The 15,404-nt window shown below is 38.3% G+C and overlaps 1 protein-coding gene across 4 annotated transcripts in view; it reads left to right on the top strand.

Moving 5' to 3' along the window:
• ANKS1B (ankyrin repeat and sterile alpha motif domain containing 1B) overlaps nt 1–15,404 on the top strand; it is a 693,028-nt gene that overhangs the window by 68,293 nt on the left and 609,331 nt on the right. For all 4 annotated transcript variants that reach the window (XM_087814846.1, XM_087814845.1, XM_087814848.1 and 1 more), the window contains exons 3-7: nt 3,923–4,079; nt 8,157–8,453; nt 9,927–10,002; nt 11,138–11,239; nt 14,551–14,664. In XM_087814846.1, the coding sequence (XP_087670972.1) occupies nt 3,923–4,079; nt 8,157–8,453; nt 9,927–10,002; nt 11,138–11,239; nt 14,551–14,664 (746 nt within the window). The remainder of the gene's footprint in view (nt 1–3,922; nt 4,080–8,156; nt 8,454–9,926; nt 10,003–11,137; nt 11,240–14,550; nt 14,665–15,404) is intronic.

The following is a 15,404-nucleotide window of genomic DNA, read 5'->3' as shown; positions in this document are numbered from 1 at the left end:
TTAGCTCAAATGCTTTTTCTTTGTCATTCATGATGGCTTTTTTGGTTTTAAACTTGTGTAACGTATGGAATTATGTTTCCGATAATGTAATAGTATACAGTATGAAGAGTGAAAAAATGTGTAACCATAGCAACGACTTCATTCCCAGTGTTTTAGCTAGGTAACCTCATGGTTTAGTGACAGGGTAAAGTGCAAGGTGTCCTCCGAATGATTTGTTCTGGCCTTCCCTCCCCACCAGAGGACAAGTGACACTTTTCATGTGTCTCTTCCCCCTATCTGTTTTTCCTTTGTTCTCATGATCCCAGTTTGTCTTCTCAGATCTGGATCATTTCATTTCACTTCAGTTATTTTAGATGTGGTAATTACTGCCTTAAAAATGCTACTTACTTTTTGCTTTCCCACCTAATGTTTTTTTTTTACTCTGAATTGAGACACAGGGACTTAGTTCTACTGGATCACATTTTATGGCCTTAAAGTCCTCACACAGGAAACTTATCATTTTTGTCATTATTTAACACTATACTGTTTTTTAGCCTTAAAACTTACCGCATACACCTAACATGGCTATTCTTTTTGAAGAATCATCTGAATTACATAAACTATCATAAATTTAGTGCTTCATCACTTGGATGCTTAGTATCACAATTTCCAAATTATATTTGTCTTCATCTGCTCCCTGTTCTATATCACATAGTATCTTATGTCATCTAACTTAGAACTGTTTTATTCTTCCAGGTCTTTCTCAACTATTTTGCTATCTTGTAGAGTGGAAAGTGTGTCCAGATCCTTACCATCTAAATCTTTTAAAGGAGTTACTGTTTATTTTTCTTTGTGCCTGGATGGTCAGGAATGAAGTCAGATTAGATCAGCCCAAGGTACACAATGCTGATGGCTTCTCTGACCATCTTAGGTTTGGATTCTAGAAAGTTCTAATTGGGAACATAAACTAACACATAATGGACCAAAGATCTCAGGCCTGACCGAGTGACCTATACTACTTTTCTTCTTTTATCTCAGCTTGGCAGTATAAGCACTTCTCAAAATAATGTTGTCCCCAAATAGATTAGCATTCCTTTCCATCCTTGGTTCGAAATGTTCAGTAAATGTTATTGATGTATCCATAATGGCCTATGAAATTCTGATCATTAAGATATATTGCCCTTCGGCCCGATGCATAATGTTTAGTTTCTATTAACAACATATAAAGTGAAGCTAATTTAAGTGAATTGCATAGCATTCATTAAGATCATCATAAAGAGATCGGGGATTTTGCTAGCTATCTTTTAAAACCTCTTTAATTGCAGATAGTCTCTGAGAATTATATATCTCTGCTTTGCTTATTGGAAGATCTCATTTATCTTTTCTTCTTAACACTTTCTAGAAAGATTTTACTCAGAGTCATTCTATAGGCATTGGAAAAAAGCAGGAAATTTCTAATCCCTTCTCCCTGTCTCTGCTGGTTATATGACCTTGAGCCATTTAATTAACCCCTCTAGGCCTCAGTTTAATGCACTGAATATGTAGAATGGGTATTTTTCCTTGTTTCTTTCAATTATAATATCTTATGATGTACTGTTTTGGTATTATTTGTGGGTCAGTTATGTACTATGATGCTACGTCCCTGAAATTTGGATTTTCATCTAGAGTATAAGACTTCTTTATTGTAAATCACTTAAATTATGGACTTTTGAAATTAGAGATCATTTATTCTACTCTACCCTCCTCACTTCCCTCACCTATAGATGGAAAAGCAAGGCCATTCTGGATAAGTGACTTAGTGGCCACTTGGATATTAAGGTGGGCTTGTGCCCAGAGTCTAAGTGTCCCAGTTCAAAGGATATGATTTTACCAGCACTCTCCATTTTCTCCCCTTTGTGGCTCTTTGCACATCAGTTTTCTAAACTCCTGCCAGCTTTTCTCTGCCTGCCTCGTGTTATTATCAACCAGTGCATTCACATGCACATGGAATGCTAATTTTACTGTTGTCTTAAGAAAAGATATTTGAAGGAGGAAAAGTGTCGTAGAGTATATCTCAGAGCCAGAGAAGAATGGTTTTTCTTTTCCTTGCCTCTGCTATTCTCACTTGGCACAGGTAAAGCACAATGGATTATTCTGTTCTTTCCCAGCGAGCCTTAGCAGTCAGCATGGAAACACATCATTTCGATGTTTGTTGCTATTGTTGTAGCATCAGCTCTAGATTGTTTCCATAAGCATTATGATTTCTAGGCTGAAGTTTATGGAATCATAGATCTGGAAGTAATGTTACAGGGTCCTATAGTTAATTCCTTTGCTTTGAACACAGGCTTTTGTTTTTTTCCCTACTCCCAACATATAATCTAAGGACTTCCTACTGCATATTAAGCCCGTTTCCTCTTATTTTGTGTGTTTTATTGGTAGCGCTTTTTATCAACACTAATTAATCCACAAGTGGAGCAGCACTTTGTACCTGAAATACATTATTTTATAATGGACAATTCATCTCCACTTAGCCAAATTAGGACACAATAGAAAATATAGTCTGTGGATGATTTCCTGGGTTATTTGTAATTGGAGATTAGAAAATTATTACCTTGAAAGGATAGAAAAATCATGGTCAGTAGAACAAAATCCACTGGCAACAATTATACATAAATTATTTCAATAGATAGGCTAGAGACCTGTCTTTTACTCTCTGTCTCTCTTCCTCTCTCAATTGCCTTTGGCTCAGAACAGTCCGCATACCACAAAGGCACTTCTTGAGTGACTCATTCAAACCCCTACAGCGGGCTCTCAGAGCTCGAACCTCTATTCACATTTCCTCCAACTTTTCTCATTTGTTGCATTTAAAACTTGGCTTTAGGAAATATTTAAATTTGGCTCTCTATGTTACATTCACTCTCACCACTGGTGATTTGTTATATACAACTTTAGAATATATTATGATTGTCTGTCTGTCTGTATTTGTCTATCGAGGATTTTATTGAGTGAATTGATAGAATTTGGTTTTTAAATGCATCCAAATTAAGATATAGTTGTTCAGAATGACTGTTTTTGACTGTTTGTTACAAAATTCAGTGTCATGTGTACCAATAATTATGAATTAATTCCTCCTGAAGTTGTGTATTGCAATTCAGAATTCTTACTTTGAAAACCTAGTGGGATTTAGCACACATTCCTATAGGCAGGATATATTGAGTATGCACTGAAATTGCATCAATGGTAGAACTTGCCTCAAAAATGAATTTCCCTCTTGAAATGATTTCTTAGGCTTGAGAAGACAAAGGTGAAGGAGTGCTGATGTATACAAAATATACTGTGAGCCATGGCTGGAAAGTCACTGAAGTTTTTTTCAGCCTTGGGCTGGTACTGCAGCTAGCCTGTAAGATCCCTTTCTTACAGCCCTGTCTGCTCTCTCTTGCCTGGGCATTTCCATAGTATTCCAGTTCCCAACAGGAATGCTGCAGAGACTCCCTCAATGCCTCTTGCTAGTATAATGACCTTTTTTTTGTTTTTTAGCAAGGAGTTTGCTCGTACCTCAAGTTTTTCTTTAGGCTAAATCTCAGGTATGGGCTAGCTGGAAAGAACTACTTTTAAAAAATGGGAAAAGGTCTGCTTTTCAGTTATTTTACTTAATTCATTCAGTTCATGGAATCTGATCAATTTCTCCCAAATGAATTCTATCAAGTAGTTTCACTAGCCAGGGCTGTGTGTGTGTGTGTGTGTGGCCGCGGGGGTTTTGCAGGTCAGCGCAACCACCAGATGCTGAGCAAGTAGGTTCTCGAACCCGACTTTACCTCTTGGTACCTCGATGATTCCTCCAAATTGCCACCTAGCAGCTAATGTGCTTGTATAACGATCTTTTTCATCAAACCACTGCTGTTCAGCATCTTTTCTTCTCTGTTGTGTGTTTTTATTTTTATTTTCTCCCTTCTTCCCCTCTTAGGGAAATAGTCCTCAAATTACTTCAGTATGAGGCATCGACAAATGTCGCGGACAACAAAGGCTACTTCCCCATCCACCTGGCCGCCTGGAAGGGCGACGAGGAGATCGTGAAGATCCTCATCCACCACGGGCCGTCGCGCTCCCGCGTCAACGAGCAGGTGCGCCGGCCGGCCGGGCCCCGAGGAGGCAGAGCCAGGGCCGCAGGTCCAGCAGCTTGAGAGCGAGATGAAACATGCATTCGGAAAATGTTGGTTGCCTCTGGCTTTACCCTGCTCAAGACTCTTCCACTGCTGAATTTTCTGAAGGACAATTTGAAAAATTCTTTGGCCTTTGCGTATAGTACATAGGCACTGAGTTGGGCATTTGTAAAGGTCCTTGTTGACAAGAAAACCCCATGTAAAGGACGTGGTTGTGATATTTTTGCCTGCCTTATAGAGGCATCCATTTTATAGTTTTTGAATATTTAAAGATAGAATGGAATTCACATTTGTAATATGAATTACCACTTTTCTTAATAAAATTTTACTGTGTTTTTTAAAAATCTTTATTGACAAGTATTACAGATGTCCCCTTTTTCCCCCCATTGATCCCCTCCACCCTGCATCTACCCCACCCCCAGGCCTTCCCCATACCAGTGTCTATGTCCATGGGTTATGCTTATAAACGTATAAGTTCTTTGATTAATCTCTCCCCACCCACTCCCCCTTCCCCCCCTTCCCTCTGAGATCCCTCAGTCTGTTCCATGCTTCTATGTCTCTGGATCCATTTTGTTGATCAGTTTATTTTGTTTATTATATTCCACAGTAAGTGAGATCATGTGCTACTTGTCTTTCTCTGACTGGCATATTTCACTTAGCATAATTCTTTCTAGTTCCCTCCATGCTGTGCCAAAGGATAAGAGATCCTTCTTCTTTACAGCTGCATAGTTTTCCATGGTGTAAACGTGCCACAGCTTTTTTATCCGCTCATCTACTGATGGGCACTTGGGCTGTTTCCAGATCTTAACTATTGTAAACTGTGCTGCTATGAACATAGGGGTGCATAAGTTCTTTGTGATTGGTGTTTCGGGTTCCTTAGGATATGTTCCTAGAAGTGGGATCACTGAGTCAAATGGCAGGTCCATTTTTAATCTTTTGAGGAACCTCCATACTGCTTTCATAGTGGCTGCCCCAGTCTGCATTCCCACCAGCAGTGTCCTAGGGCGCCCCTTTCTCCACACCCTCGCCAGCACATGTCGTTTGTTGACTTGTTGATGGAGGCATTCTGACAGGTGTGAAGTGAAACCTCTTTGTGGGTTTAATCTGCATCTCTCTGATAATTAGTGATTTTGAGCGTTTTTTCATATGTCTCTTGGCCACCTGTATGTCCTCTTTGGAGAAGTGTCTATTCAGGTCCTTTGCCCATTTTTTAATTGGATTGTTTGTCTTCCTTTTGTTACATTGTATGAGTTCCTTATATATTTTGGATATAACCCTTTATCACATGTGTCTTTGGCAAACATGTTCTCCCATACAGTGGGCTCCCTTTTCATTTTGTTGATGGTTTCCTTTGCTGTGCAGGAGCTTTTTATTTTGATGCAGGTCCATTTGTTTATTTTCTCCTTAGTTTCTCTTGCCCTAGGAGATGTATTGGCAAATATATTGCTACAAGTGATGTCTGAGATTTTACTGCCTACGGTTTCTTCTAGGATTTTTATGGTTTCATGTCTTACATTTAAGTCTTTTATCCATTTTGAGTTTATTTTTGTGTGTGGTGTAAGTTGGTGGTCTAGTTTCATTTTTTTGCATGTACCTGTCCAATTTACCCAGCACCATTTATTGAAGAGACTGTCTTCACTCCATTGTATGTTCTTGCCTCCTTTGTCAGATATTAATTGACCGTAACGGCATGGGTCGATATATGGGTTCTCTCTTCTATTCTACTGATCTATGTGTCTCTTCTTGTGCCAGTACCAGGCCGTTTTGATTACAGTGGCCTTGTAGTATAACTTGATATCTGGTAATGTGATCCCTCCAACTTTGTTCTTCTTTCTCAAGATTGCCGTCGCTATTTGGGGTCTTCTATTAAAATTTTTAATAAAATTTTAAATGCTAAAGGAATGATGATGACTATCGTTTGTATAGTGCTTTACCATTTACATAGCACTTTCACAGTAAGTACAATTTTGTGACTCAAAATGCTAAGTACAGTGTATACCATTGCTAGTCACAAATTATGTTAAAAATGTCCTGTATGTATATATGTGCACACATGCCCAGAGTAAGTTGAGTAAAACACAGCAGCCATTGATACTGACAGATAAAGTCATAATATTTACAAGGATACAATATCCTTATTACACATAGCAGACATATTAAAAAAGGAACGCCATTGTCAGCATTCTAAATAAATAAGACCACAGATTCCAGAAAGTAAAATAAGGTCTCCTAAAACAGTAGGATAACAAACATCCTGAGCTCTGCATGCCCCCTACTGTTCCCATTTTGTAAAACTATATTTGCAAACCAGCGTGCAGTCCAGCAATTGAATTTCAACCATGGCATTAAGCTGCAGGTTGGCAGTTGTCCAATATCAATGCAAGTAGGTTACTCTGGGGCAAGCACATCTAATAAAGTATAATTAGCACATTGCTCAAATAGATACAGACTTTGCAGGCCTTTGGCTGAAATTCAGACTAAGGAGTAAAAAGTAACACCAGCACTAGCTATAAACAGCAACGGGAAGAAAAATATTATTTTTCCCCCAAAACGCAACTGTAGAAAGAACTAATCAAGAAAAATGTTTTATTAATTGGAAATGTCCTATCAATGCTTATCACAATAAAAATGCCTGTCTTTAATATATGCATATATGCATAACCCACGGACACAGACAATAGTGTGGGGAAGGCCTGGGGTGGGGTGGGGGGTTGGGTGGAGGGGGGCAAAAAGGGAGAAAATGGGAGACATCTGTAATACTTTCAACAATTAAAAAATATAATTAAAAAATGTCTGTGTTTACAGGTTACTAAATGCAGAATACTTTTTGTGAGAGTACGCTTATAAACTTGATCTTTAAAGAAATGACAGATATGGCTATCTTTATCAGCGTATCATGCTAAAAGGAAATTTATGAGAATGCTGGTCTCTTCTACAGAAAACCAAATTAAAAGATCATTTGTGGTATGAGCCATCTGGTGGTCACTCTTAAAACTGCCCGAATGCCCCAAAGCAAACCTGAAACAGTAAGATGGAACAATTATCCAAGGTTAAGCAGAAGGATATTAGTTTTTACAAAATAAAAATATTTTTATTTTTTAAATGACATGAAAATAAGAAAGAAACAAACACCTAGAATTCATTTATATTTGAAACTTGATGATTTCAAATGGCATATGACTGTAAGCCTATGTTTTAAAGAAAAACACTTGTTTTGTGTGATAAACAGATTCAACTGAAATATTAAAAAAGCCTTTTTTAAGGAGATTCTTTTTTCTCTCCTATTACTTGGTGTTTTGGTTTCTATTTGGTTTCATATAAGGGTATCAGTATGTCTTTGTTCTCTTACTTACATGGAAAATAAAATGAAACTTAATTTTGGAGACCTCTCTGTAAATCTTTTATTATCAAGAATTTCCTAATTAGTGGGGGACACCAGTCAAGACAGCAGAGCAGGTGAACACTGTGCTCTCCTCCTCCTGTGACCACAGCAAAATTACAACTAAATTATAGAACAGTCAAGCTGGGGAACCATCTGAAGACTAGCTAAACAGAAGTCCTATAACTAAGGACATAAAGAAGAAGCCACATTGAGACTGCATCAGTGTACCTAAAAAAAAAAAGAATTTACCAAGTCATTTGTTTTTTGGAAAGCCAGCCTGTCGAAAGTGTGTTGTAATTGTTATTAATCTCTCTCATGAACAAATATCATGGAGGGGTGATGCACACTGACCATCTGGGCCCAGCAGGGCCACTGACTACATGGCTAAATCATTTATCACTCTTGGAAACTGGAATAAATAATGTGGGGAAAAGTTAGATTTTTTCCTATTGAAGAAATAAAAATCAAATGTAATACTTTTGATGCAATAAATGACACACACTTTTATCAGATATAAAATTCTATTAGGAATACTTACCAAAATAGAGAAATCTTAACATATTTTCAAAGCATCTCAGGTTTTAAATGACTGAGTTTACGTTTTGACACCTCACTGAATTTCTGAAAACTTGCATTTTACGTGTCTGTGTTAACAGAACAATGAAAACGAAACGGCCCTGCACTGTGCAGCTCAGTACGGACACTCGGAGGTCGTCGCTGTCCTCCTGGACGAGCTCACCGACCCCACCATCAGGAACAGCAAGCTCGAAACGCCTTTGGACCTGGCGGCACTTTACGGGCGCCTGAGGGTGGTCAAGATGATCATCAGCGCGCACCCCAACCTGATGAGCTGCAACACTCGCAAGCACACACCCCTGCACCTGGCCGCCCGCAACGGGCACAAGGCGGTCGTGCAGGTGCTGCTGGAAGCGGGCATGGACGTGAGCTGTCAGGTGGGCCTGCTCTCGGCTGTGCTGTGAAAGGACGTTGCTTTGCTTTGAGTACAGATATGAAAAGTTATATGTAGAAATCTTACCAGTTTTTGATTAGCCCAATGATCCACAAGTATTTTTGTTGTTTTTTTTTTAAAAAATATATATCTTTATTGATTTCAGAGAGAGGAGAGGAGAGGGAGAGAGAGAGACAGAAACATCAATGATGAGAGAGTCATTGATCAGCCGCAGCCCGCAACTCGGGCATGTGCCCTGACCGGGAATCGAACCCTGATCGCCTGGATCCTAGGTCAATGCTTCACCGCTGAGCCACGCCCAGCCAGGCTCCACAAGTATTTTTGTAACTGCTAAATTCAAGGCACCCTGTCACGCACTGTTGGGAAATATGTAGAGATGTAAGGCATAATCTCTGACCTCATTCCAGGTAGGGGGCTGTGCACACGAAAAATTATTACTAGAGGGCAGTTGTGTGTGATATCATTAGTCGTTGTTTCCTTTATTCCAGAACCTACCACACACTAGGAATCCAGTCAAAGTTGAATGAGTGAGTGAACGAATGAATGAATGAAACAAAATTCACTTGAACAATTCGAGTATGTACTCTATGTTTAATATGTCGACATATTTAGAATCTTAATTCTCACAACTGTCCTATGGACTTGAGAGCTATTAAGTTCCAGTTAAGAGATGAGCAATCAGATTCAAAGATTTAAGAAATGTGCCAAAGGACATATACCTGATAAACCCAGAATATGAATTTAGGTTTACTGATTAAAGTCTAGGCCTCTCTCCACAATAATGTGCTGTATATACGTGACTAATGAAGGAAAGATCACTGTAACAAAGGGCTATCAGAAAAAAGTTTATCGGAGACGCATTAGTTTGAGTTGAGCTTTGAAGGATGGACAACATTAGGATAGATTTTGTTTCTCCACAAGGAAAGGGCAACCTGCTTTTACTATCTGTCCCAAGTTAGCCAAAAGTTTTTTAAAAACTATTTTATTCTTTTCTGACTTTTTTTGGCTCCCAAGTCCGTGGCAGCATTCTTATCTGCCAGAGACTCTTTTGGTTTGTTTCAGATTGTGACCTTCTCCCCCATGTGTACTAGTAAGCTATTGCTGCATAACAAACTACCCCAAAACGTAATAGCTTCCCATAATAACTGTGTAGTTAGCTCAAGATCCTGGGGTTGGTGATTTAGTGTGAGCTTAGCTGGGTAGTTCTTCCATCTTAGCTGGGTTCCCTGATGTGTCTGGGGTCAGTTGTAAGTCAGTTAAGCGATTCTGTGGCAGGGATTGGCTGGATGTTGCCTGGGGTAATGAGTGAGACTGGAATGTCTCCTTTATTCTACACCATCCTTCTCTCGAGGAGTGAATATATATGAATCTATCAAATGACAGGATTTTTAACCTGTGATCATTCCTAATGCAGCTGTGCTTCTCTTTCTCATTTATTCATTTGTTTTTTTTCCAGACAGAAAAGGGGAGTGCACTTCATGAAGCAGCTTTGTTTGGAAAGGTGGATGTTGTGAGAGTTCTGTTAGAAACGGGTAACTATCATGATTCCCCATGGCGTGTACTCTGCCAAATACTATTTTTGTTTCAGGAGTAAAGGAAAATGACACCGTTTGGTCCTTTTTTGGGGGTGGGGGGTGTTTTTGTTTTTTACATAATCACCTTTACCTCTTATCTCTTCTCCAAATTGCTGTAATATATTCATATCATGTTGAAATGAGCCTCAGTGTTTAGGTAAAATTGATATAAATGTGCACCTTCTTTCACTCAAGAGATGTTTTGGTAAAAGGCTCTTGAAAATTATAGTTTTATACATTTAAATCATATTAAAATATTCTAGAGAAACTTCCAAAAGGAAAAGGAAATCTCTGCCATCTGCAAGAGGAAGGCACTGATCCCTGTGAAGAAAACAAAACAATTGCTTTGTTTATTAAAGAACGTATTTCCCTAGCTTTTCATATTGTGAACCATGGTAACCAGAAATTAGAGCTCCCTATTCTTAAGGCAGACTCTCTTTCCTGGTTATTTCATCAACTGAGTTGCTATCGTCTGTCAGTGGCAGTGATTTAAAGGGAACCTTTTAGGGGGACTGCTTTGAAGGAACAAAGTAGGTTTATTTGTCTTTATAGGAATCAAACGCGGGACCCCTCAGTCCGCAGGCTGATGCTCTAACCACTGAGCCAAACGAGCCGGGGCTGACTTTAGTATTAGATAAGAGTTGAAAGTAATCATGGTTTTTCAACTTTCGTGCATATTCAAGTATTTTAAGACTGCTCTTATACGACTCACATGGTACATTATTATAATTTGAAAAATATTTTTATGACATATAGAATATGTAAATCACATGACCATTTGACTTTAGGAATTCACATTCTAAATCAATATTCTCAGCTTGCACTGTTTAATTTACAACTTAAAATAGCTATAATCCTAAAAAACATTCTTAAGAGTTAATTCATTATCAATTATTTCTAATATTTGGTGGCAGTGGACCCCCACCTTCTGTTTTACTAAAATCTTTCATGTGTGCGTGTGCACATATAACTTAATTTTTTAAAAATGACTTTTTAAAAGTGTTTAGTCTGTATATGTTTGAGGTTAGAGCAGTTGTATATTAACAGTTTCTTCTGGGCCACTCCATCTACTGGGGTTTTCTTTTTCTTTCAGGAATTGATGCCAACATAAAGGATAGCTTAGGTAGAACTGTCTTAGACATTCTGAAAGAACATCCATCTCAGAAATCTCTCCAGATTGCAACACTCTTACAAGGTAAACAATATTGAATGATGGATGAGTTTGCCTTAGAGTTAAGATTAAATTAAAACCCGTTCTAGTTTTCCCTTGGGGTTTGAGTTAATGTTTACTTTGAATGAACTTTTTGCATTTTTTTTCTGGTAGACTTTAAAACTAAATAAAATACTTTGTAATGTTTTATTTTTGTTTTTCAACTACTCGGTATTTTAAGAAAAGCGAATATATTTTTTGATGCACTTGGTATTAGTCTTTCTTAAACACGGGTATTAAATATGCAGTTATGAACTTGAAAGTAAGAAGGCTATGAAGTGATGATTAGGTATTCTCTTACATTTGAATAATTCTTAAGAGATTTCAGTTATTTTGTATTATTTCTAAAACTCTGTGAGGTAGGTAAGTCAGATGGCATTATTCTGAAGCTCTGAGCGTCTGACTTGCTCAAACGCATGTATCCTATTCAAAGTGGTAGAGCTGGTACATCAATGCTGGGTTAACAGCAATGAAACTGCACTTAGATTATCTGCTCCCCAACCCAGTAGTGCCAATAGTTCAGTCTCTCCAGCTCTGTTTTGATAAAGATCATTTAAGTACCTCTGTAGTCAGTTGCAGTTGTTAGGTATACTGAAGGTTTGACAACCAGTTAGGCACTGCTATTTTGCTTGCAGGATTTCATACTTCCCCATTTGACCTAAAACTTTTAAAAAAAATAATATATCTTTATTGAATTCAGAGAGAGGGAAGGAGAGGGAGAGAGAGACAGAAACATCAATGATGAGAGAGTCATTGATCGGCTGCTTCCCGCACGCCCTGTCTGGGGATTGAGCCCGAAACCCGGGCATGTGCCCTGACCGGGAATTGAACCTTGATCTCCTGGATCCTAGGTTTACACTCAACCGCTGAGCCATGCCTGGCCTAAAACTTATATGAAAAATCTAGATTTAGATGCTTTCCCTTTCTGCTTGGTGATTAGGCCTGGCATGTACATGTTTCCTTAAAAACCCAGCCGCTTTTTCCCTCCATTCCCGTTAGCTCAGACACGGTTCAGCGGCAATTATCCCCTATAATTGTTACAGATTGGCTGCAAGTGTAATTGAGGAGGGAGGCGGGATGGGTTTCATTGGATTATCAGTTGGGAAGCTGAAAACAGCTTTGTCCTGCAGGGAGATAAGTGAATTAAAACCGACTGGGCCGGAGATACGTAGATCTAGGAGTCAACAAGGGCCAAAAAGGGGTAAAGAGGGTGGATCCACTGCAGGAGGTCATTATGCTCTCTTCTCTCTGAATTTCCAAAACCTCTCAGGGAAGTCCAGGCCTCTACAATTTTCTTGTCAATAAAGAAGTTAATTTTAAGTCAAGTGCTGATAGAGATAAATCAGAGAAGAATACAAGAGTGGCTCTTTATATCAAGTCGAATTAAAATCAAGTTGAATCAAAGCTAAAACATAAAAGTAGTATGCATCATTTTTATGTCTTTCCTCTCCAGGCACTTTCTGTTTCCTACTGGATTTTGGCCTCTAACTGAACTTTCAAAAAACAAAAAACAACCCCCCCCCCAAAAAAAAAACACACAACTGAGGCTTGCGCATAGTGTCTTTTGGAAGAAGCAAAATAAATACCACTAAAAAGGGAGCATGACAGAATTACAGACATTTTTTATAAGATGCTGCATTAGTTCAACTTAGATAAAAATGTTATTGTAGAGGAATAACTGTGTTCTTTTAAATGATCAAGATTCATTAGGTATGCCAAAGTGTGATAGGGTATATGGGACATCTTTGAATTTTTAAAATTATCGGAAAACTTTAGAATATGAACACGTTCTCTCTGTTCTTTACATTCCTGGATTTCAAGTCACTGGTGCATTTTAAATCTTATGAAAAAGTTTATTATAGCAATAAAGCCGATTTATAGTAGATAAAATTACTGTTTGTGTCCTTTGGAGGAATTCAATTTACATAATTGCTGCAGGGGTCAAAGCTTTTAAAGCTGGGAGCCCGTAGGTTGCTTTCTTTGCCTAGAATTGCCCTTAGGTAGAAGCCGTTTGGATGGAATGAGAACAGATGTGGTTGGCAGGAGAGCACAACCTTCCTTAACTGGCTTTTTTTTGTTTTTTTAGAAAAAGGTTCCTTTTGAATAAAGAAATGCAAGTAAAAGATCCCCATGGGAAGGGGTCTGTTGATTTCATGGGGCAGGTAGCAGACAGGTCATGTTTAGGTCACATAGTTTTGGCCCACACCACACTGTTGCCATTAAAACAAAATCAAGTTCGCTTTCAGCATTTAAAAATCTACAATTTCAGTTGAAACTCCAGCGTTTTGGTTTCTCAAAAAAATGCAGGCTTTCGCTTTCCTTCACTGCCCAGCCCTGGATGTGGCCCCTGCTCTCCGGTGACTCGGGGTCCGTGTGCCTTCTGTCCTTTCATGACGTTGAGCTGGACACAAGTGGATGTTTGTCCCCGCGCCCGGGGCTGGGCGCTGTTTCTTGATGCTTGGGAGCGAGACGTCCTCCTGCCCCGTGTCTGCTGGGCTCTGCCACTTACTAGCTGAGTGAACGTCGCCAAGTTAAAGTCGTTCTCCTCTCGTTGTCATCTTTACGACGGAGATGGTGCCTGTGTCCTAGTTTTGTGAGGATTGAGTGAGTTAACTTATGTGAAATACTTGGAACCCTGCTGGGTGCGTAGCAAGCAGAATTTACATTTTAGCTGCTGTTACTGTTATGCCTTCATCAAAGTTGGAAAAATGAGAGAGAGACCGAGTGTGGGACATTGCTTCAAGAACAATGGAAAAGGACATTATTTCTTTGTGGGAATAAAGTTCCATATGCCATCATGAGTATAGTACAAGATGACACCCCATTATATCATACGCTTACTCCGCTTCATTCATTTATGTTACCCGACTCCACTGGTCGCTGCAGCCGTCTGAATTTGACATTCCTGTTTCGGGATCAAGTCTGTTCAAAGCATCTTTCAGAGTTTTAAATCTTCAGGTAGAATATATTTAAGGAAACCACGGATGCTATTGTATTTTCAACAGGTGAATTTATTTTTAAGGAAAGAATGGATGGAGTTTAGTTTTCAAAAAAAGCATTCAAAAGTGTCTTCCAAAAATATCTTTTTTATTTTAATTAAAAGCTTTACGTTAATAGCTCACCATGAAGTTCTTTGGGTTTTTTGGTTTTATGATGTTCTTTTAAAAACTTGCAATATATTTAGGATATGAGGAAATAAATGAAAAATGATCACCAGAGGTAACACCTAAAGTTTAGTTAAAGATTTTTAAAATAAATGAATTTAAATATGTGATTTTAAAAACTTACATATGCAGAATACTTAGAAGGCACGGGAAGACCTACAGTCCTGGAAGCACATGTACAGGAAGATACAACGCAAGAAACACACATTTCGTCTCCTCCTGAGTCTCCTTCCCAAAAGACCAAAAGTGAGTAGCTAATTAAAAAATCCTTGAAGTGATACTGGACTTTTAAGTACAAGAGGGTCCTATATGTACAAAATTCCTAAGCCTTGTGAAAATTTCAAGTCTAATAAGTCCTATCTTATACTCTATATTTTATCTGTTTAATAAACCAACATTTATTGAGCTTGCTATTTGTCAGGCACTGCTCTTGGCCCTGAGATGCAGTAGTGAGCAGAGTAGAGAGCAGCCCCAGCTGTCATGAAGTTTACACGGAGTGGATGTTTCATAGTAGATGTTTTTCTAAAATGCGTTTTTAATGCAGAATAAAAATACTGGTATCTGGATTGTAAATGCTGTAATTTTTTTCCAGAATAAATTACCTGTGTAAAGTACCATTCTTAGAGTGATTAGAAAAATGAATATTTGCATGCAACCTACAAAATATCCATGTTTTGACAGATGATGCATATTATTTATCTGTTCCTTCTGTGTCTTCCCTTGATACCAGGTCATAATTCTAGTTTATTAATTTCTTATATAATTACCTGTTTAAATATGTTCTGCTGTTTCTTCTTATTAAACCTAGGAAGTAGGATCCTAGTACCATTTTAAATTTGCTAATGAATTGTTGAATGAATTCTGTCAGTGAAGTGTAATGCTGATAAAAGATTGTGGCAGACTAAATGCTGTAACAAATGAAGCTTTAGGAATCGTAATTTCAGATACTTTTATGTCCTATGTATATGTAAACCTTGAATACTTAT

This window comes from Miniopterus natalensis, chromosome 2 (assembly GCF_054644295.1).
Source record: "Miniopterus natalensis isolate mMinNat1 chromosome 2, mMinNat1.hap1, whole genome shotgun sequence".
Classification (NCBI taxonomy): domain Eukaryota; kingdom Metazoa; phylum Chordata; class Mammalia; order Chiroptera; family Miniopteridae; genus Miniopterus; species Miniopterus natalensis.
Note: the sequence above shows the minus strand (reverse complement) of the source record. Positions and strands in the feature narration are given on the sequence as shown.